The 20,166-nt window shown below is 38.7% G+C and overlaps 3 protein-coding genes across 3 annotated transcripts; all 3 read left to right on the top strand.

Annotated features, from left to right (window-relative positions):
- Positions 1-145: 145 nt before the first annotated feature.
- On the top strand, positions 146-517 carry LOC137951105 (cysteine proteinase inhibitor A-like). Its single transcript, XM_068797726.1, has one exon. The coding sequence runs from the start codon at positions 146-148 to the stop codon at positions 515-517; it is 372 nt and encodes a 123-aa protein (XP_068653827.1).
- A 1,277-nt stretch (positions 518-1,794) lies between these two features.
- On the top strand, positions 1,795-7,704 carry LOC137943583 (probable xyloglucan glycosyltransferase 6). The gene is made up of 5 exons (XM_068789060.1): positions 1,795-2,691; positions 4,225-4,533; positions 5,249-5,539; positions 5,639-5,752; positions 6,614-7,704. Exons 1-5 carry the CDS (start codon positions 1,978-1,980, stop codon positions 7,250-7,252), a joined length of 2,067 nt encoding a protein of 688 aa, XP_068645161.1. The 5' UTR covers positions 1,795-1,977; the 3' UTR covers positions 7,253-7,704.
- A 357-nt stretch (positions 7,705-8,061) lies between these two features.
- Positions 8,062-19,883, top strand: LOC137943574 (kinesin-like protein KIN-12B). Its single transcript, XM_068789058.1, has 16 exons — positions 8,062-8,538; positions 8,668-8,796; positions 8,923-9,006; positions 9,116-9,244; positions 9,329-9,388; positions 9,477-9,530; positions 9,633-9,725; positions 9,867-9,962; positions 10,162-10,307; positions 11,084-11,233; positions 11,344-11,470; positions 11,571-12,671; positions 12,764-12,862; positions 12,944-13,096; positions 13,177-13,974; positions 19,471-19,883. The coding sequence occupies exons 1-16, from the start codon at positions 8,242-8,244 to the stop codon at positions 19,756-19,758; spliced, it is 3,804 nt and encodes a 1,267-aa protein (XP_068645159.1). The 5' UTR covers positions 8,062-8,241; the 3' UTR covers positions 19,759-19,883.
- The last annotated feature ends 283 nt before the right edge of the window (positions 19,884-20,166 follow it).

The raw sequence follows: 20,166 nt of genomic DNA, 5'->3' as shown, positions 1-20,166 counted from the left end.
GTCGCAGCCTTAATTTGCGTGTTGCTCTGTCCAACGCTGCAACGCATCGTAACCGTCCCTGCGCCTCCTTCCAATCCCTACAAATGCCCGCTAGCCCACAATCCATTCCTCACAAAACCGGAAATCTCGAGCACAACCCTCTCTAATGGCGGTGTCGGCATCCTTCGTTCCTGCCCTGTGTCTTCTGGCCTTGCTCCTAGCCTGCGGCGCGAGCGCTAATCTGGGAGGGGGAAGGCTTGGGGGGATTGAGGAGATCAATGCTGTGAAGTACAACAAGGAAGTTCAGGCTCTGGGGAGGTTCTGCGTCGAGGAGTACGGGAAAACCCATAACGTCGGAGGCCTGCTGTCTTTCTCGGAGGTGGTGAAGGCGCAGCAGCAAGTGGTGTCTGGGATGAAATACTATCTGAAGATCTCTGCCTTGCAGGGTGGTGTCCCGAAGCTGTTCGATGGAGTCGTGATTGTTCGGCCCTGGCTTCGTTCTAAGGCCAAGCAGCTCGTCTCCTTTACCCCCTGCTAAGTAAAGCAGTCCATGTGGTTACTGTAATAGGTTATTTCGCTGCTATATTCTCCTCTGTTCTGGAACCCATGTGAAGTCTATTTCCGTCTGTTCATGTTCTGCAAGGTTCGAATCAGAAGTGATGGAAGTTGTAATAGAATGTGCTTTAAACAATGAAATGGAAATGTGTTTAGGTTGTGATGGACTGTTTGATGTTTATTTGGAAAGAACTGCTGCTGCTCCAGTATAACAGTCGTGGAGTATTCGTGTCTTCGATCTTCGAATCTGTGACGGAAAATTGGTCAGACTCGGAGTCGGGCTAATCTTCACGCTGATCTCACGCAGAATTTAAAAAATTAAAACATATGATTCATTCCCATTCAATGAACACATCACAGTTTGTCAATTGCTGGTTCGAGCTTAAAAAAAATGAAAAATAAAAAATTGGAACTCTGAATCCTATTACTGCATTGTGCAAGTGGTTTACTCTTTTTAGTGAAAAAAGTTGGATTTTAATGGAAATATTCATATTATTTTATTAATAAAAAATATTAATTTAATAATAATAATTAAGATATTGTTAAAGTAAGAATCTTATCAAGTATCTAGAGTAAACATGTTGGTAATTAACTAAATTAATATTTTTATTTTACATTATAATTATTGTACTAATTTAGATTAAACAAATAATTATCTTATTTTAATAATAAAATACCCTTTTTATTTATTTGTTATATTCATGACTTTTAATAGTGTATTAAATTACTAATTTAAGAGTGATAATTTAGATATTAAGAATTTGATTAAGTATCTAGACCTTATAAAAGTAACATGTTTGTTTACGTATATTATTTTTTAATATTTGTAATTATTTCTTTTTAAAAAAATTATGTGAATATTATTTTAAAAATTAATATATATACTATATTATATAAAAAATAAAAAAATATTATCATTAACCTATTTTATTCTATATTTGTAAATAAAATTGGCCGTTTCAAATTTCAGATGTTATATTTTTTATTTTATAATAAAATATAATTTTAATAATTTATATATAAAAAAAAAAAACTAGAGAAAAACAACCCATCTTAGGAGGAGACGCAAAGGGGTCCCCCGTCCCTCTAGCCACATGCATGTTCCTCTACACTACATCATCAGGAGGGGGTCCACACACACGGTAAGAGGTGTTCTGTAAGAAGTGGGTCCCACTGACACTGTCCTATTCCTTGACCTCAAACGACCTCTCATCCCCTCCTAAATTTTGGCGGTTTTACGCACCCAGGTTAAATCAAACACCGCTCATATAGGCTCCCCCTTCCTCCGATTCAGCCACAAAAATGGCCGACTGAGCTCTGCGCAAAAAACAAAAAAAGAAAAGAAAAAGCGATTGGGAAGAAAAGCGCATTACAGATACTGATACAGAAAGTGATCTTTTAAACCCTAGATTCCGGTTCCTCTCCACCGGCCTCCTATTTCCAATGCCTCCGCCACCCAATTACGAGTTCCAGGAATGGTGGAACAAGGAGAGAGAAAAGCACCACTCCGCCTTACTCGACGTCAAACACGACAACCCCAGCTGGTCCACCGTGGAGATCCAATCGCCTGTTGACCGCCCTTCCGACGATCTCAATGTCGACAAGTCGCGCCACCGGAACGCGCGTCAACTCTCCCACATCTTACTCCTCAAGCTCCAGCATGCTTTCAACTCCCTCTCTTGGCTCGCTTCCTCCTCCTTCTCTCTCATCCTTGTAGCCAACCGCCGGATCTCCTCTCCTGACTCTCGGCGGCATCTGGATAAACCTCCCACCCGTCTGTACAAGCTCATCAAGGCTTTCTTGATTATCGTCCTCCTTTTGCTGCTCTTTGAATTGATTGCCTACTTTAAAGGATGGCATTTCAGTCCGCCCTCGCTTTCTGCCTCTGCCGAGTTGCTGGGGATTTTGTATGCCAATTGGCTATACGTCAGGGCCAATTACCTGGCTCCGCTCTTGCAGGCCATGGCCGACATCTGCACTGTGTTGTTTTTGATTCAGTCGGTAGATCGGGTTGTGTTGGTGTTGGGATGCTTTTGGATTAAGTTTCGAAAAGTGAAGCCGGTTGCCCAATTGGAGTTTGGGGGCGATGTTGAGAATGCGGATCCTGACGAGTACCCTATGGTACTTCTGCAGATACCCATGTGTAACGAAAGGGAGGTAAGAAGATGTAGGTCTCTATTCCCTATCCTTTTACGAGTTTTCTTAATACATCTACGGAACTCTTCATCATTAGATCCAGGTGTACGTTTTTTTTTTTTTTTTTATTCCATAAAGAATTGATTTTTTCTTCATTTTTAACTTTTGATTCTATGCAAAATGCACGATGATGTGCAAAGATCTTAATCTCACTCCGAGAGTTTGGGACTTAAGATTGTCCTGTCCGAATAGTTTGAACTCCCGGTAAGACAGAATGATGCTTTGGAACTTATACATAATAATTTCTCTTTTTCTCGGTTCTGTATTTTTAAAGAAAAGTTGCCCGTCGTCTTTTAGTCTATAATTCTGTTTTCATCGTCAATGAACTAATTGGACGGAATGGAGCATTCACCAATTTACGATAGTCAGAGACGTAGCGTTTGAGTTCTTTTCGTGCAACACCATTAGCTTTAGTAGAACACGCAGCCAGATAGGATATCATTCACAATTTAAGTACGTAGTTGTAAATCTGCCAATTTTCATTGCTGTTGCAAAACCATTGTTGGGTAGCTTAAATGCCATTAAACGTTTAGGGCTCATGGTATTGCAATACCCCAGATCAGCTCTCAATAATAGTGGGAATAGATTTTAAAAATTACAGTCCTTACTGCTGTCTCTTGATTGGAGACTTGGGGCAAAAGGAAAGTTTTCCATTGTTGGAGAATGGTTGAATTGTACATTAAACTGGGATTTCATAGAGATTCTCATTTGTCTTCAGAACTCATGTTTGGCAGGTAAGTGGCCACTGGTTTCTAAGTTCAAAATAATCTTGCAGTTTAGAAAGAAGCTAATGGCATTTTACTTGAATATGTTTCTCTATTCTTTTGAATGAGTAGAATAACATAACATGAACCAAACTATGTTCTGTATCCAGTTTGGTTTGCTCTAACTTTCTCTGTCAGTGTTATCAAATGCTTGCTAATAGTTAGGAGGTCTAGTTGGTTAGAGGTGACATGGGGCCTGGCCCAGTTTGTGTTGCTCAGCCATCTTAATCTTGAGAGCAAGAATCATCTAAACAAAGTGATCTGCAGTGAATCGGGGATAGGTACTTATATGGCCAACATGGTGCGTGCCTCCAACTGAATTCCTCATATCAGATAGAAATAATGCATGATATGGTTGTGCGTCATGTTCAACTGCAGTGTCATTTTTTCATTCTTTGGTGGAAGAGGATCACTTTGCCTTGTGTCTGATGGCCTATGTTTCATAAGACTTAAATTTGTGGACCGTTACCCATCTGGAGTAAGATACTTGGTTCTGTCACCTTAGGAATCATTTGCTTCTTGACTGACTGTATCAAAACCTCTTGATTGTGCATCAAGAGTACAAAAAAGATGTATGCTTGGAGTTCTTGTTGTTTCAGAAGAACCTCCTTATTGTAATGAGATTTATTTTTATGCATGAGTCAGATATTAGTCATTTTACTCTCTCTCTCTCTCTCTCTCCCTCTCTTGCTTTAACACACATGTTAATCTCTGTTTGAATGTCAAGCAGGTTTACCAGCAATCAATTGCAGCAGTTTGCATACAAGATTGGCCAAAAGAGAGAATGCTGGTACAAGTTCTAGATGATTCTGATAACACAGAGGTGCAGTTTCTTATCAAGGCTGAAGTGCAGAAGTGGCAACAGAAGGGGGTCCGCATATTATATAGACATCGACTCATCCGTACTGGCTATAAAGCAGGAAACCTCAAATCCGCCATGAGCTGTGACTATGTCAAGGAATATGAATTTGTGGCAATCTTTGATGCAGATTTTCAGCCTGGACCTGATTTCTTGAAGAAAACTATACCACATTTCAAGGTAACCTGACATTTTTGCAGATATTACTAAAGACAAGTCTGATGCACAATTGTTTTTCGTTATTCATTTTGGGTTGTTTATTTATTAGTTCTTGGGAAGTATGGTGCACCTGATTGGTTCCATTTCTTGTCTGGCTTCCATTCTTGGAAGCAATGGGACCCATTTATGTCCTTTACTAGGCACTTATAACAAAAAAAGCACCTGCTTTCCTTTATTTTCACCATTTTGTGGCTGTATAGTGGCTATTAGAAGAAGTGTTTTTCATTCTTCAGCAACTTTTGATGGACATTGTGTTTGTCTTGGGGTTTGTCACAGTTATGCTATAAAAGAAATTTATGTACATTGCTTAAGCACTAAGAATGTTTTTTGCTCTAGAATGTGTAAAATTAATCCTGTTCTGGAGACTATTTTATGGTTTGCGAACTGGTTCTTTGTTGTTGGAACTTAGACCAGATGCTCATTATCCCTGCTTGTTATGGTACAAAATGCTATCCATTTATGTTGTGAACTTTATTCAATAAAGAATATAACAGTAAATGTTTGAAATTTAAGAGACAAATTTTGATCTGCTCAATAGAAGATGAAGCCAGTGCATTGGGAAGATTTTGTTACGACCCATTTATTGAGTTTAGGTGATTAATGGTCTAAATGTCTTAATTGTTTGCTCAAACAAATTCACTGTAAATAATTTAATTTTTTTTTTCAATGTCTGAAGGGCAATGATGATCTAGCATTGGTTCAGGCAAGGTGGGCATTTGTAAATAAGGATGAGAATTTGCTGACAAGGTTGCAGAATATCAATTTATCCTTTCACTTTGAAGTTGAACAACAAGTGAATGGTACATTTATCAATTTCTTTGGTTTTAATGGGACCGCTGGTGTTTGGAGAATTAAAGCTCTTGAAGATTGTGGTGGCTGGTTAGAGAGAACTACTGTGGAGGACATGGATGTTGCTGTTCGCGCTCATCTTGAAGGGTGGAAGTTTATTTTTCTTAATGATGTAAAGGTTTGTTGAATATTCACTAACTCCTATGAATTCCATTTGTAGGAAAAGTTGTTGTTAAGAAAAGAAGGTCAAATTGTTTCCTTCTTTCTTGTTTTGCAGTGCCTATGTGAACTGCCGGAATCCTACGAGGCTTACAAGAAACAACAACACAGATGGCATTCAGGTCCCATGCAGTTGTTTCGTTTGTCATTTTTTGATATTCTTCGTTCAAAGGTGAGATTATAGAACTTTGACACCTAGATGTTTTAGTGTTTTTGCACTTGCCTGGCAGGTACACTGTCTGCCTAGTCCAAAATTATGTGGAACAACAAAGATGTCTCTTTGCTTCTTCCTTATTTCTGAACATTTTTACCAAACAAAGCATGGGAAATGTGCTCATAGTGATTTTGTTAGTAAAATAGTGTAAGATTAAAAGTCTCAATCATTCAATAATAGGGGCTAATTTGGGATGTCAGCTGAGCCAGGGTAAATGAGGAACCTGCTCCAGCCCATTTAGTGTAGTGATATTCGAGCATTCACCAAGCACTGCAGAGAAGGCATAAGAGAACAATACTTGCATGGAGAAAGGGAGGGGTTGGGTTTTGCGTAATCTGCCTTGCAAGAAAATGTGCCACATGAAACTTTTGTATACATTAATTCTAAAAATATATTAACTTTGACTTGTAAAATTTATATAGAATTCTGTGGTGACATATCTATTAACTTTTGTATACATTAATTTTAAATGAAAGTCATTTTTATTTAAAATTTTAATTTGAAACTTCAAATTAAAAATTATGTATGGTGCAGGGAGGGTTTTAATGTCACTGGAAAAACCCTACTTGCTACCATCTGCGAGGCTATTAGGGGCAACTGTTGACAGAGTATGAGTGCATGAAAACTTGAGATTTATCAAGCTGGCGGAGATCATTTGACACAGATATGTTTCTTCTGTGGTTCTGTGTGCCAGGAACTCAAAATAGCTTAAACTATGAATTGCTTTGCGAAATTGAACCTTGTGACTAATGTGATAATCTTGTATGTTCTATATACATGATCTTTTCACAGGCTAATAGATTTTTGCTTTACTTTCAGGTGAGCGTCTCCAAGAAGGCTAATTTGATATTGCTTTTCTTTCTTTTACGGAAACTCATTCTCCCATTTTACTCCTTCACCCTCTTTTGTATCATCCTGCCACTCTCCATGTTCTTGCCAGAGGCCCATCTATCCACATGGGTTGTATGTTATGTGCCTGGTCTTATGTCCATCCTGAACATTCTTCCATCTCCCGGGTCTTTCCCATTCATTGTCCCTTATCTCTTATTCGAGAACACGATGTCTGTGACCAAATTTAATGCTATGATATCTGGATTGTTCAAATTTGGAAGTTCCTATGAGTGGATAGTCACAAAGAAGCAGGGAAGGTCTTCAGAGTCAGACTTGGCTTCCATTGTTGAGAGTGAGAACGAGAACCAAGTATTGGGTGGTGCTCTTTTGAGGGCCAACTCTGAATCTGGTCTTGAAGATTTGACAAAACTGGAGCTCACAAATCCAAATGGCAAGAAACGGATAAATCGCTTATACAGGAAAGAGCTTGCTTTGGCATTTATTCTGTTGACTGCATCAGCTAGAAGCTTATTGTCTGAACAAGGGATCCATTTCTACTTTCTACTGTTCCAAGGAGTCACATTTCTGGTCGTGGGTCTTGACCTTATAGGGGAGCAGGTCAGTTAATTGGAGAATTAGCTTTTATATATCCAAAATGGGGTTCTCAATTGGGAGGATTCAGGAAGTTGGATGATTCGATGAAAAGGTCTCTTTTGGACCTTTATCTTGTGGGAATGTAAGGTCTCATTGGTTCCTTTGAAGCTTCCAACTCCATGATCCAGCATTTCCAAAACTGTGCATGTACAGAATGTGTATATGCTATTTATTCTGTGCAGTGAAAATAATCGGAGGCAGTTTCTTTTTTAAGAGCATGTCTGGGGCATATCAAGGATATGCAGGAGCAAAAAGTAGGCTATGATTCATTCTGATTTGTTGTAGTTTATGTACATTTGGATGCATAGTTTTATTAGACAGGTTGTGAATTAATTACTAAAGTACTGTTACTATTTTTCCCTTTCGCTCATCTCGCTTGTATCCAGATTCAAGATCAATTCTTTTAGGCAATTAAAGTTACCAAATATATTCTCCTCAGTTATACTGATACTTTTGTTCCCTTCCATGGTTTTATTTTCCTTTCACAGATGATTTATTGTACCGATGTACCAGGTGTGAGAAGCTTTCCGCTCTTTCCCGAAATTAATTGAACATAATGCCACCTTGGTATACCGGTCACAACGGGACGGGATTCTATCGGCATTTGAAAATATTAATAAAGAATTGAATGAAAAGACAAGGGGAATAAAACAGTGGTTGCTTGACGACGGCCTTTCGCTCTCCTACTGTCGTACTACAGAGTCTTATACCCTTTCAAAATTAAAGAAAACCTCCTCCCTCTAGCTCTGTTCCTCTGTAACTCGCGAGAAACATAACGGCTACATTTTCTCTATCTGACCGTTTTTTCTTTCATTTCTAGGGTTTCCTGGGAAGCGTTGTTTACATTATTTCTCTGCGAATTCCCCTCTCTAGATTCTAGGACTTGGGGTTTGTTTGGATCTCTGTCGTGTTTTCAACGCATTGCCCGTCTTCCTACAATTCTTGCTTCTCTCATTAGCGCCATGAAGAGTTCAGTACCGAGGATCAGAGTCCTGCGGGGAATCTCACCAGCGGATAATTCTTTGTCTCCAAATCCTTCTCCACAGAGGCAGATCTCCTCTCGGAGAGTAAGATCGGAAAATGTTCCACCTCCGGATCCGAATGCATTGCACGAAGCTTCGAAGCCGCCTCTTGCTAAGGCGCGGAGTCCTCTTCCGCCTCGCCCTCCGTCTTCTAAATCTAATCCTCTCAAGAGGAAGCTTAGTATGGAGACTGTGCCTGAAAATGGAAGCGTGCTTAGTTCGGATTCGGGCGTCCAGGTGCATTTTCTTGCAAAACATGGAATTTGAAAGCAACCTTTCATTTGAAAAGCGTTTTTTTCCCCATTTTGTTAAGTTCTTTTTATTTAATTTAATAATATTATTATTTTTTGTCTGATCTTTTGTCAGGTTATAGTCCGAGTGAGACCAAAGGTGGAGGAAGGAGATCAAATAGTGCAGAAGATATCTGCAAATTCTGTATCTATCCTTGATCATGTTTTCACTTTTGATTCTGTTGCTGATTTCGACTCCACTCAGGTGAAGTTTCTTTAGCTCATTAAGCATTCGTATCTGAGATCAATTTTGGAATTGGATATTCGGCATTGTTCCTTCCTTGTAGATTTAACACACTCGCAATCTTCTTTTGGTTTTTGAGTTGTGCAGCAAGACATGTTTGAGCTAGTGGGAGTGCCTCTTGTGGAGAACTGCTTGGATGGATTTAACAGCTCCATATTTGCCTATGGACAGGTATGTTTCTTGTGCAGGGTAAATGACTACAAGAAAGTATAACAGTAATTTATCTGAAGTCTTGCCCAATGCATCTAAACTTTTATATGTTAATTACTGTTGACTCCAGACGGGTAGCGGGAAGACATATACAATGTGGGGACCATCCAATTTATTGACAGAAGATGATCCCTCCAGCGCAAATCAAAAGGGATTGACACCCCGTGTTTTTGAATGCTTATTTGCCCGTATAAATGAAGTAAATCCTCACACTTGGTTTCTGTACTGGTAATTCATGTACAGTTTGGAGTATCATTTCTTATTTCTGAATCTTCTTTTTCAGGAGAAAATTAAGCACACAGACAAAGAGCTAAATTATCAATGTCGTTGTTCTTTTCTTGAGGTGCTGTTATGCTACTACTTTTGATGTAAATCTGAGTTGTCTGTCACTTTTATGAAATAATAAGATGTCTTTTTCCTGTCCTGAACAGATTTATAATGAACAAATAACTGATTTGTTGGACCCTAACAGAAAGAATCTCCAGGTAAATTTTATTGATTGCAGATGTAGTTCTCATATTGCTGTTTTTCATTTTCATAGTTTATGATTTTTCATTTCTCTTTTTGTTTCCTTCTCCTTTAATCAGGTCAGGGAAGATGTTAAATCAGGCGTTTACGTCGAAGCCCTGACAGAGGAGTACGCATGTGATATGAAGGACTTGATGAAGGTTTTGATCAAGGTATGCCTACCAAGCTTGGGGGGGAGGGGCAAAAAAATTGCCAACCCAACATCTACTTTTTGGAAAATAAAATAATTCTTTCAGCAAATCCATAACTTTTGCTTCATGTAACAATTTTACACAAAGTGCACATCAATGCAGGGTTTGGCAAACAGAAGGACTGGTGCAACGAGTATAAATGCAGAGAGTTCTCGATCACACAGTGTTTTTACTTGTGTTGTCGAATCTCGATGCAAGGTAATAGGCTTATGTTTGGGAGAGTGTATGCAGTGACTGTAGTCAGTTTTAGCTTTGTTAGTTTAAACTGTAGCTTGTGAAGTAGAGTGGAGGTCCTCCAGCGAAGATGACCTATTTATAGTGTAGATTACATTGTAGCATGTCTTGTGTTGGTTGAGAATGCAAAGCATCTTTTCTGACTTGGGGTTTTATTTTGTAGAACATGACAGATGGTCTAAGCAGTTTAAGAACTAGTAGAATCAACCTTGTTGATCTTGCTGGTTCAGAAAGACAAAAACTGACAGGTGCAGCTGGAGAAAGGTTGAAGGAAGCGGGAAATATTAACCGCTCATTATCACAGCTTGGGTATCGTTCTTAGGTTTTTTATATAATGGTGTTTTACTTTGTACTGCATGTGCAATTTTGTTTGGGGTGGCAACAAATGTCATTATATCAAATTCTTATTTGATGTTTGATTAAACATTAAATTTCAAGATTCAGCTTGACCAGGAGCACACTAGTTCTGCAATCAATTTCTTTTTTTATCATAGTGGCATTGAAGTAATTTTCAGTCGAGTGATATGAACTAAACTTTTGCAAAACAACAAATTTGACAATTTTAATCATATGTAACAGCAGATTGGAGGTGTCCACCACCTTCTAAAGGAGCTTCATACTTGATACTAACAGTTTATTTTTTTTAGGGCTTATCAGTTTGAATCTCAATATGCCATTGACATCAGGAAGCACTTAGTGCTTCTACCATCTTAATCTTCTTACGATGTTAGACGTAGGCCAGTGATATATTATTATTTATTGGGCACGTCTTTTGGGTTTGAAATGATAGTTATGCCAGCACTCATAGTTTGTGACCTAGAGTTGGGATTTTGAATTTTAATGATTTGCATGTTTTCAGTTTCTTGGCTTTCAGCCTTGGTCGGAATTTCTTCCTCAAGGGTTGACAAAATGAATTTTTATGACAAGGGAAGAAGAGCAAAAGTCTGTTTTCAGGAGTCCTGAAAGAAGTCATCATTAGGAATTGTAAAGACTTGCTATTTATGAAAGTGCTCTTACAAGTCTTTGTCATGTTATTACTTAATTCCATACGCACCATCCTGATCGTTTTCCTCTGGGTACTTCAGGAACTTGATAAACATTCTTGCCGAAGTGTCCCAATCAGGAAAGCAGCGGCATATCCCATATAGAGATTCCAGATTGACATTCCTACTTCAAGAGTCTTTAGGTGGCAATGCAAAACTGGCCATGATCTGTGCTATTTCTCCAGCACAGAGGTGTTTTTTAAGCCCTTTCAAGTTTATTTTCTTCTTTACTAACAAAAAGAATGAAATTTCTTTCTTTCATTATTGGTGTTGCTTCATTTGAGATGTTGATGATAATGCAGCTGTAAGAGTGAGACATTCAGTACCCTGAGGTTTGCACAACGAGCTAAAGCCATTAAGAACAAGGCAGTGGTGAACGAAGAGAAACAGGACACGAACTCCTTGAGAGAAGTTATACGGCAACTTAGGGTACTATGTTATGTCAATTTTTTATTATACCTTAATATCATTGGAAGTTTTTCATGTATTTTTTAAGTACATTAACCTCAGTTCTACAATTGACCAATAGGATGAGCTTCTTTGGCTGAAGTCTAATGGATACTCGGCAAATAATAAAGGTGGCTATACAGCGGGATGGAATGCCCGTAGAAGCTTGAACCTCTTGAAAAGGAGTCTTAATCATCCTCCAATGACATTGTGTCACATGGATGAGGATGGCGATGAGGTAATGGAGATAGATGAGGAAGCTGTTGAAAGGCTATGTGTTCAAGTGGGTCTGGAACCCACTGTCTCACAGGATTCACGACCTGTTAATCAAGTTCCTGAGGAGGCTGATGCCAATATGGAAGACTGTCACGAGGAAGTCATGCGATCAGATCAACTTGATAAGCATGTAATAGAAACTAACCATGGAAAGCTAATCATCACTGGTAGAGCTTCCTGTCCAGAAAATGATACTCTCAACAATGAAGGATCCAGTAATGGCTGTGAAACAATGGGCGCAAATGCATCCACATGCTCTAAACCTGGAAATGGAGGCCATTTGATTAATAACAACGTAGAAATGTTGATTTCTGCTAACCAGCCAAAGGCAGATGAAGAGAGTCCCTCTCCAAGCATTTCCGGCCCTCCTCCGAACATTTCTAGCCTCAGCATTGTACCATATGACTTGTCTCTTCAGTCTCCAACTTTGAGTACATCTCCAAGAATCAACTCTATCAGCAGGAAAAGTCTCAGGACTTCATCAACCTTGTCAGGATCAGAGAAAGATGTTGTGAAAGGGGGTATTCTCAACTTATCCTTTGCTCAAACAAGTAAGAATAATTCAACAACTGAATACTTGGAAGAAAGTCTACATCGTGGTCTTCAAATTATTGACAGTTGCCGGCAGAGCGGGGTCCTTAGACGGTCTTCGTTCAGATTTTCAATTAAACCTGTGGAGATCAAATCACTTTATTCTGTTGAGAAGGTTGATGTGGGTGTACAGACACTGTCAGAGGATCTTGAAGTTGTTGAAGAGGATCCACCTGCTGCATATATATGTAGCTATTGCAAGAAAAAGACATATCAGCTCGAGGAGTGCCAAGATGCTATTGATGTTAAGGATCTGCCCCTTGTGCTTGTTGATGAGTGTCAGGTTCCTGAGAAATCTAAGAAACATGTCCCAAAAGTAGGTTAAATTCATGTGCAGTATTGCATTTTATTCACTTACAGCATTCAATGCTAAATTGATTTTGGTTCTCTGGTTTATCTTAATGGCAGGCAGTGGAGAAGGTTTTGGCAGGAGCAATCAGGAGAGAAATGGCAATTGAAGAACTGTGTGACAAACAAACAGCTGAAATTAGCCAATTAAACCGCTTGGTGGGTATTCTCTTCAATTTTTTTTTTTCATTGAATAATTTTCTTTACTACAGTTTTTCACGCATGGCTTTAGATTTTCAGATTCAGCAATACAAGCATGAACGTGAATGCAATGCTATAATAGAACAGACAAGGGAAGATAAGATCCGCCGACTTGAAGGTCTCATGGATGGTGTTTTACCCACAGAAGAGTTCATTGAGGAAGAATTTTTGTCACTTACTAATGAGCACAAGGTATGCCGAGTTTCCAATCATGAATGATTTCCTCTCTTTCCCCAAATGTTTTTTATGATATCTTGTTGGTTTACATGCAGCTTCTGAAAGAAAAGTATGAGTACCATCCAGAGGTTTTGAGAATGAAAATAGAATTGAAAAGAGTCCAAGACGAGTTGGATACTTACAAGAATTATTTCGAAATGGGTGAGAGAGATGTATTAATGGAAGAGATTCAGGATTTAAGAAGCCAACTACAATATTATATTGACTCCTCGCCTTTACGAACACAAAGAAGTATGCTGCTTCAACTGACCTACCCAAGTGGGTCCATTTCATCTCCTGCTCTAAGTACAATTCAGGAAACACTTGAAGAAAACAAGGAGGAAAAATTTGAACAGGAGAGACGCCATTGGACTGAGATAGAGAGCAATTGGGTATCGCTTTCTGAGGAACTGAGGTGTGATCTAGAAGCCAGTCGATCCCTTGTGGAGAAGCAAAAACATGAGCTTGATGATGAGAGAAAATGTTCAGAAGAACTCAAGGAGGCCTTACAGTTAGCTATGCAGGGTCATGCCAACATACTAGATCAGTATGCTGAGTTTCAGGAGAAGCATATTGCTTTGCTTGCTAGGCATCGGAAGATTAGAGATGGGATAGCAGATGTGAAGAAGGCAGCAGCAAAAGCTGGAGTTAGAGGTGCGGAATCAAAGTTCATTGATTCCCTGGCTGCTGAAATATCAGCACTGAAAGTGGAAAGAGAAAAAGAATGGAGGTATTTGAGAGATGAAAATAAAGGGCTTCAAGCTCAACTAAGGGATACTGCTGAAGCTGTACAAGCGGCAGGAGAGCTTCTTGTGAGGCTTAAAGAAGCAGAAGAAGCTGTTGTATCTGCTCAAGTGAGTATTTTGAAATTTGCTGTTATTTTTTTAATACAGAATAAAAAATTCTCATTGTTTGATGATAAGAATCTAATCACCTTGAACGGTCATGGTCTAACAATTGCCTTTTCCGTAAATTGAAAGGCCATTTCCTAGTTGGACACTTGAACTAAGGTTCAGGTGATTGGTGAGATTTTTGGACCATTTGGTGTCCAATAATAAGTTTATCTTATTACATATCTTGTTACATGTGTGTCGAATAAACTAGCAGATTCATATACTAGCACAAGTCAGCCACTTGTGAAATGGTCAGCAGACCTTTGATTAGATTCTTTCCTTTGGTTAGCACAAGTGATCTGTAGGCAAATGGAAACTCAACTAGTACTGTTACAGTAAAAGAGATACTAACGTAGTGTCAACCTTTGATTAGCCCAGGTGACCTCTAGGCAAATGGAAACTCCATTTGTACTGTTACAGTAAAAGATATGCTTGCATAGTGTCAACCTTTGATTAGATTATTTCCTTTGATTAGCACAGGTGACCTCTAGGCAAATGGAAACTCCACTTGTACTGTTACAGTAAAAGATGTACATTGTGTCAACCTATGATTAGCACAGGTGACCTCTAGGCAAATGGAACATTTTTACTGTTACAGTAAAAGATATACTCTCATTGTGTCAACCTTTGATTAGCACAGGTTACCTCTAGGCAAATGGAAACTCCACTTGTACTGTTACAGTAAAAGATATACTGGCACAGTGTCAACCTTTAATTAGATTATTTATTTTTTTCTTTCTTTTCTCCCTTATAGTTCTAATATCTGTTTTCTAATTCCCAATCAGGTGTTGAAAAAACTGGCAATTCAAATATTTTACTTGTTTGTACAAATGGAGTTTGATATTCTGTGATAAGAACCTTTTCAAGGTTTTATCTTCTCAGCTTCCGATGAAAGAATTAAAGATCTTCTAGGCAAGGGATATATATATATATAGATAGATAGATAGATAGATAGATAGATAGAGAGAGAGAGAGAGAGAGAGAGAGAGAGTCCTATTTATACTTTTTTTATTACATGTTTAGGGAAACTCCTCAATCAATTAGGCTCCCTAATTACATCAATCAAGGGAAGATTAAAAAATCGAAGGAGAGAATATAGGAAACTTCTAAATCAATTATGATCTTACTCTCTAGAGATTCTTTGACAAAGGAAAGTAGAAATTCCAGGAACCTATTAGGAAAATGAAGGTAGGACTCCCATTTCTATCATTGACTTCTAACCTTATTTCTATTTGTGCCCTTGAGCTCCTACACCACCATGCATGTGCATGGGTCACATATGTGCCACATTTTCTCTTGCTTTTTCTTCCTTCTTCCTTGATTTTTTTTAATGATTTTAGGGTTCCTATCATTCCACCCCTCCTAAAGATCAACCTTGCCCTCAAGGTTGGAAATTCAGAAAGCGAAGAAAGAAGTCATCCCCATGTTCATATGTGGCTTCTTCCAGTGGAATTTGGTCCCATTGAACAAGGACCTCTATATGTAAGTGAGAGCCATGTCGTACTCGATGTTTCTATAATGAAGCCACTGGGAGAGTGGTTGTCAATGGATGGCAAAGTGGTGGAAATGGTTTGTGCTTCTCCAAGTCTCTTCTTTAGTTGAGAGATGTGGAATATCGGGTGGATGGTGGATTCGTCTAAGTAGCTGCAACCAGTATGCCAATGTGCCAATTCGTTGGAGCACTTTGTCTAAAAGATTTTGGAGCAAGTTTCTAATTCCGTCTAGTGGCCAGTGATTGTTGTTGATATATGGTCGACTTTCTGTTTGTGATTGTGATGACTCTTCATGTGTTGTTGTGTTAAGCACCTAGCCAATACATCCCAAAAGACCGGCCTGTTAGGAGCGGAAGGCATATGTACTTAACCCCAAGACCATAACATGTTGTGCTAAGCCAAGATGCTTGACTAGTTTCAAGATTTGATCTTGAGCTAGTAGGGCTTCTTCTAGAGCGGCGATATGTGTGGTGCCAAAGGACCTTTCACATATGATGAAATGATTGGGGGAAGTCTGCCATATGATACTTCAAAAAGAGACATCTTCAGGGAAGAATGATATGAAGTGTTGAAAGAGTAGAGGCTCTAGGAAGATGGTTTGTCACCTACGAACTCGTGCAAGTAGGACTCTGAGCATCAGTTGACCACTTCGGTTTGACCATCTGTTTGAGGATAATAAGCCATATTCGTTTGAAAAGTTATGCACTACAACAAAAAAAATTTCTCCTTGAAAGTCTTTGTCCGAAGTGATAGTTCGTGGCATGCCATGTAGTTTGGGTAACATAGGCTACAATGGTCTTTGCAATATATTGGTGCTTGAGGGCACGAAAAAAATCATAGTCTTGCCTTTTGAAAGAGAAAGTCATTCGATGAAATCCACCGATACATTTTCCCAAACTTTGTCTAGGATAGGTAAGGGTTGCACGAGGTCTGCTGGTGTTGTAGTGTTGTATTTGGTTCGTTGGTACACATGGCAAATGGCCACATATGCCTTCACTTCTTTTTTAAAGCCTTTGCTAAAAGAAAGATCTTCGCACTTTATAGAAAGCCTTCGTGAGTATTGCATTTTTGGTAAGGGTTGCACGAGGTCTGCTGGTGTTGTAGTGTTGTATTTGGTTCGTTGGTACACATGGCAAATGGCCACATATGCCTTCACTTCTTTTTTAAAGCCTTTGCCGAAAGAAAGATCTTCGCACTTTATAGAAAGCCTTCGTGAGTATTGCATTTTTGTGAGTATTACTTGGACCAAGGCTCTGTCAAGTGCTGGAGCCACTACTTGATTATGAAAGAATAGTGAAATGGCCTCCTCGTGGTGGGGCATTGTGGAGGGATCTTAACGGATTTTTTGGAGCATCCCTTATTTGGTTGGATCCGTCATATTCTTTAATATCCCGCAATAGTAAAAGAACATGTCAAGTATTAAAGTAGTGGAGAGTAATATCATACTGACGGGAGAGATTATCAACCATTACGTTCTTGATTCTTTAATTACAAGTGATTTCAAAGTTGTAGCCTATCAGTTTCACCAGCCGTTGTTGGTGCATTGGAATAGTGATATGTTGTTGTAGTAGATATTTGAGCGAACAATGGTTGGTTCGAACCGTGAACTTTTTCCCAATTAGATAAGGTCACGAATGTTGTACAGCTTGGACCAAGGCGTAGGACTCCTTTTCATAAGTCGATCAAAAGAGCATCCTACCTTTGAGAGGCCTGCCGCAATACCGGTTCCCAAAGCATCACATTCAATAAGGAATGGTTTCAAAAAAATTGGAACAACCAGCACTGTAGCAATATACATTTTTTGCTTGAGGCTCTCGAAAGCTTTGGTGGACTTTCGATTAAGATACTCCATATGAAAACATCTTTTATGAGTAGTCAAAGGTCGAGCGATTGTGGTACAATCCTGGCTCTCGATAATATCTGGCTAGACCTGAGAACAATCAGAGTTGTTTTAAGGTTTTTGGTAAGGGCCAGTCCAGCATAGCTTGGACCTTATCTTGTTCGGCCGACACACCTTATCGAGAGACCACATATCCAAGATAATGGACTTTCGATTAAGCGAAGTGCACTTAGATATTTTGACATATAGATGGTGTAAATGTTCCTTAAAAGTCTTGCTATAAAACTAATATATCATAAAAAAATACTAACACGAATTTTTGCAAGAAGGGACAGAACACATCATTCATCAAGCTTTGAAAGGAAGCTAGGGCATTGGTAAGGCCAAAGGGCATTGCCAAAAACTCATAGTATATCCATCATGGGTTTGAATGGCGGTTATCTCGATGTCACTATCAACTTCTCGGATTTGATGATAGCCCGAGCACAAATCTAGTTTAGTAAGAATTTTTGCACCACTTAATTCATAAAGTAACTCATCAATGACATGAATTAGGTACTTATCTTTTACGGTGATGTTGTTAAGAGCACGGTAGTCCACACTAAACCTCCATGATCCATCTTTCTGTTTTTACCAACAACACAGGGGAGGAGTAAGGACTATTACTTGGTCTAATGATGCCTTTTTGAAGCATGTCCTTAACCAATCTTTCGATTAATTTTTTTGAACATTTGGGTAGCGGTAGGGTTGTGTGCTTGTAGGAGGGGCAATTAGTTGAATCAGAATCCAATGATCATAGAGCCGCCTATTAGTTGAATCAGAATCCAATGATCATAGAGCCGCCTTGGTGGTAGACCTTTTGGTACAGTGAAAACATCTTGAAAGGTAGTGAACGTAAATTGTAATGGAGACCTTTTGGTACAGAGAAAACATCTTGAAAGGTAGTGAACGTAAATTGTAATGGAGGAGGAAGTTTAGGTTCACCTTGCGATATTGTTGGCTCAACCATTTGGAATAGGATGGCCTGATCTTGGAAAGATGCCACTTTATGTAGGGATTCTAGTTGGGAAAGTCATGCTCAGCTTCTGTTATGCCCTTACACTTAATTCGAGCATTTTCGATTGAATAAAAGACTTGACTCAAACTGAATGTTGGGCACACTCCTTCTATACTTTTTAGGTAATCTGAAGTAATGAAAACATAAAAAGATAAATTGAGGATCTAGAGGATCTAGAGGAGGACAACTTTAATCGGAAGGATGCGACTATGTAACACTCGTACTTCCAAACGAATTGAGAATATGACATTTTTTTTGTTGAAAAACTAGGGGAGACTATAACGGTAGAACTTAATAAACTTGACCAAGTATAATTTTTTTGGGGGGTGATCACAATTTTCGGAGTTGACGATGTGTAAGATACTCAACCAAATAACAAAACGCAAAACTTGAAAACAATGTCAAAGTAGGAAATTTTTGCATACCTTGGGGGGTGACCTTTAATGCTTTTGATATCATTATCTCTTATAATATAGATCAAAATCACAAACCTTTTGTTCTTAAGAAATTAGACTCAAAGAACTTTAATTTGATACCAAATTTGACATAAAAAGCTCCGTTCTAGAATATGTTATGACCTCTTTATGTTCTTCATTTTGTAGTTTGACGGTTACATATAGATCAGATTTATATGAAATTATTTCATTTTGAAAATATACTTCTTTCAAGAGAAGGAATCTAATAGATTTTGGATTCTGTAATATGGCCTTTGAGTACTATTTTTCCTCTTTTGCCCTTGAGCCCTTGAGCTCCTTCGCTCCTATGCATGTGCATGGGTCCACATTTGTATCACCTTTTCTCTTGTTTCTTCTTCCTTCTTCCTTGATTTTTTTTTTTTTTTATGATTTTAGGGTTTTTATCATTCTAATTGCAATAAGGAATTTGAATATTTGTTTCACTGGAAAGACCTATATTTGGTTTATTGTTTCAAATATTGTACTCGAAAGACAAAATATATTCTTTTGTTAATTTTAAAAATATCTTGTATCTGGAAAAAAATTATTGCTTGGTCACCCATAGCTTTGTTAATGCTTCTCCGTGAACAGTTTGTTTTCAACATTTTTCAGAAACAAGCTGTAACAGCTGAGGAAGAAGCAGCAATGGCATACAGAGAAATTGATAGACTGAAGAAGAAGCACGAAACAGAAATTGCTACTATTAACCAGTCCCTTGCAGGGTCAGAGTCTCGCGGGCCCAAGGAAGCACTGAGACCGCCACCTGTATATGACACAGAAGATGTAGCTGCCAAATTTGATGATGGTCCTAGTGCTCAGCGGTGGAGAGAAGAATTTGAGCCTTTTTGCCAATCTGGGGGATCCTCATGGTTTGCTGGGTATGACCAATGCAACATGTAATATACAGTGCGTTTGTGTACCTCGAAGGTATTTGTTGTATCTCAACAGCTCTGGAATTGCTCCCATCGCATGGGTGGTGTTACATATAACTTTTTAAGCAAAATCAAATGAAAATCATTCTTTAAGCTTGTATCTTATTTCCTTTGGAGAGTCTCAAACTGAGCAAAGTTTTTCGAAAATTGATAAATTCCCGTCTTTGTTATCGAATTGCCAAGCCAAACAGGGAGATAGAAAAATATCTGCTTTCCCAGAGCAGGAAAGGAACCACGACTATCTCATTTTATTCTATCGCAAAAAAAAAATTGCTTCCTGTATCTACCACAAGTATTATTTTCATGTTATCTTGAACTGATATCAGAAGGGTGGAGAGGCATTTTGTTTCTCCAGACTGTGACCAAAGTAAATGGG

The sequence above is a fragment of the Aristolochia californica genome, unplaced genomic scaffold (genome assembly GCF_029961685.1).
Source record: "Aristolochia californica isolate CCGP_79_NKW_82.1479 unplaced genomic scaffold, dmAriCali1.0.hap1 SCAF_1, whole genome shotgun sequence".
In the NCBI taxonomy this organism is placed as follows: Eukaryota; Viridiplantae; Streptophyta; class Magnoliopsida; order Piperales; family Aristolochiaceae; genus Aristolochia; species Aristolochia californica.
This window is presented reverse-complemented; position numbering and strand designations above follow the sequence as displayed.

Excerpts from the sequence above, each read along its gene's own strand:
- LOC137951105 (XM_068797726.1), top strand. The coding sequence starts at position 146 with ATGGCGGTGTCGGCATCCTTCGTTCCTGCCCTGTGTCTTCTGGCCTTG.
- LOC137943583 (XM_068789060.1), top strand. The coding sequence starts at position 1,978 with ATGCCTCCGCCACCCAATTACGAGTTCCAGGAATGGTGGAACAAGGAG. Across the intron at positions 2,692-4,224 it reads CCATGTGTAACGAAAGGGAG|GTTTACCAGCAATCAATTGC; the intron begins GTAAGAAGATGT and ends AATGTCAAGCAG. Across the intron at positions 4,534-5,248 it reads AAACTATACCACATTTCAAG|GGCAATGATGATCTAGCATT; the intron begins GTAACCTGACAT and ends CAATGTCTGAAG.
- LOC137943574 (XM_068789058.1), top strand. The coding sequence starts at position 8,242 with ATGAAGAGTTCAGTACCGAGGATCAGAGTCCTGCGGGGAATCTCACCA. Across the intron at positions 9,531-9,632 it reads CTAACAGAAAGAATCTCCAG|GTCAGGGAAGATGTTAAATC; the intron begins GTAAATTTTATT and ends TCCTTTAATCAG. Across the intron at positions 10,308-11,083 it reads CGCTCATTATCACAGCTTGG|GAACTTGATAAACATTCTTG; the intron begins GTATCGTTCTTA and ends TGGGTACTTCAG.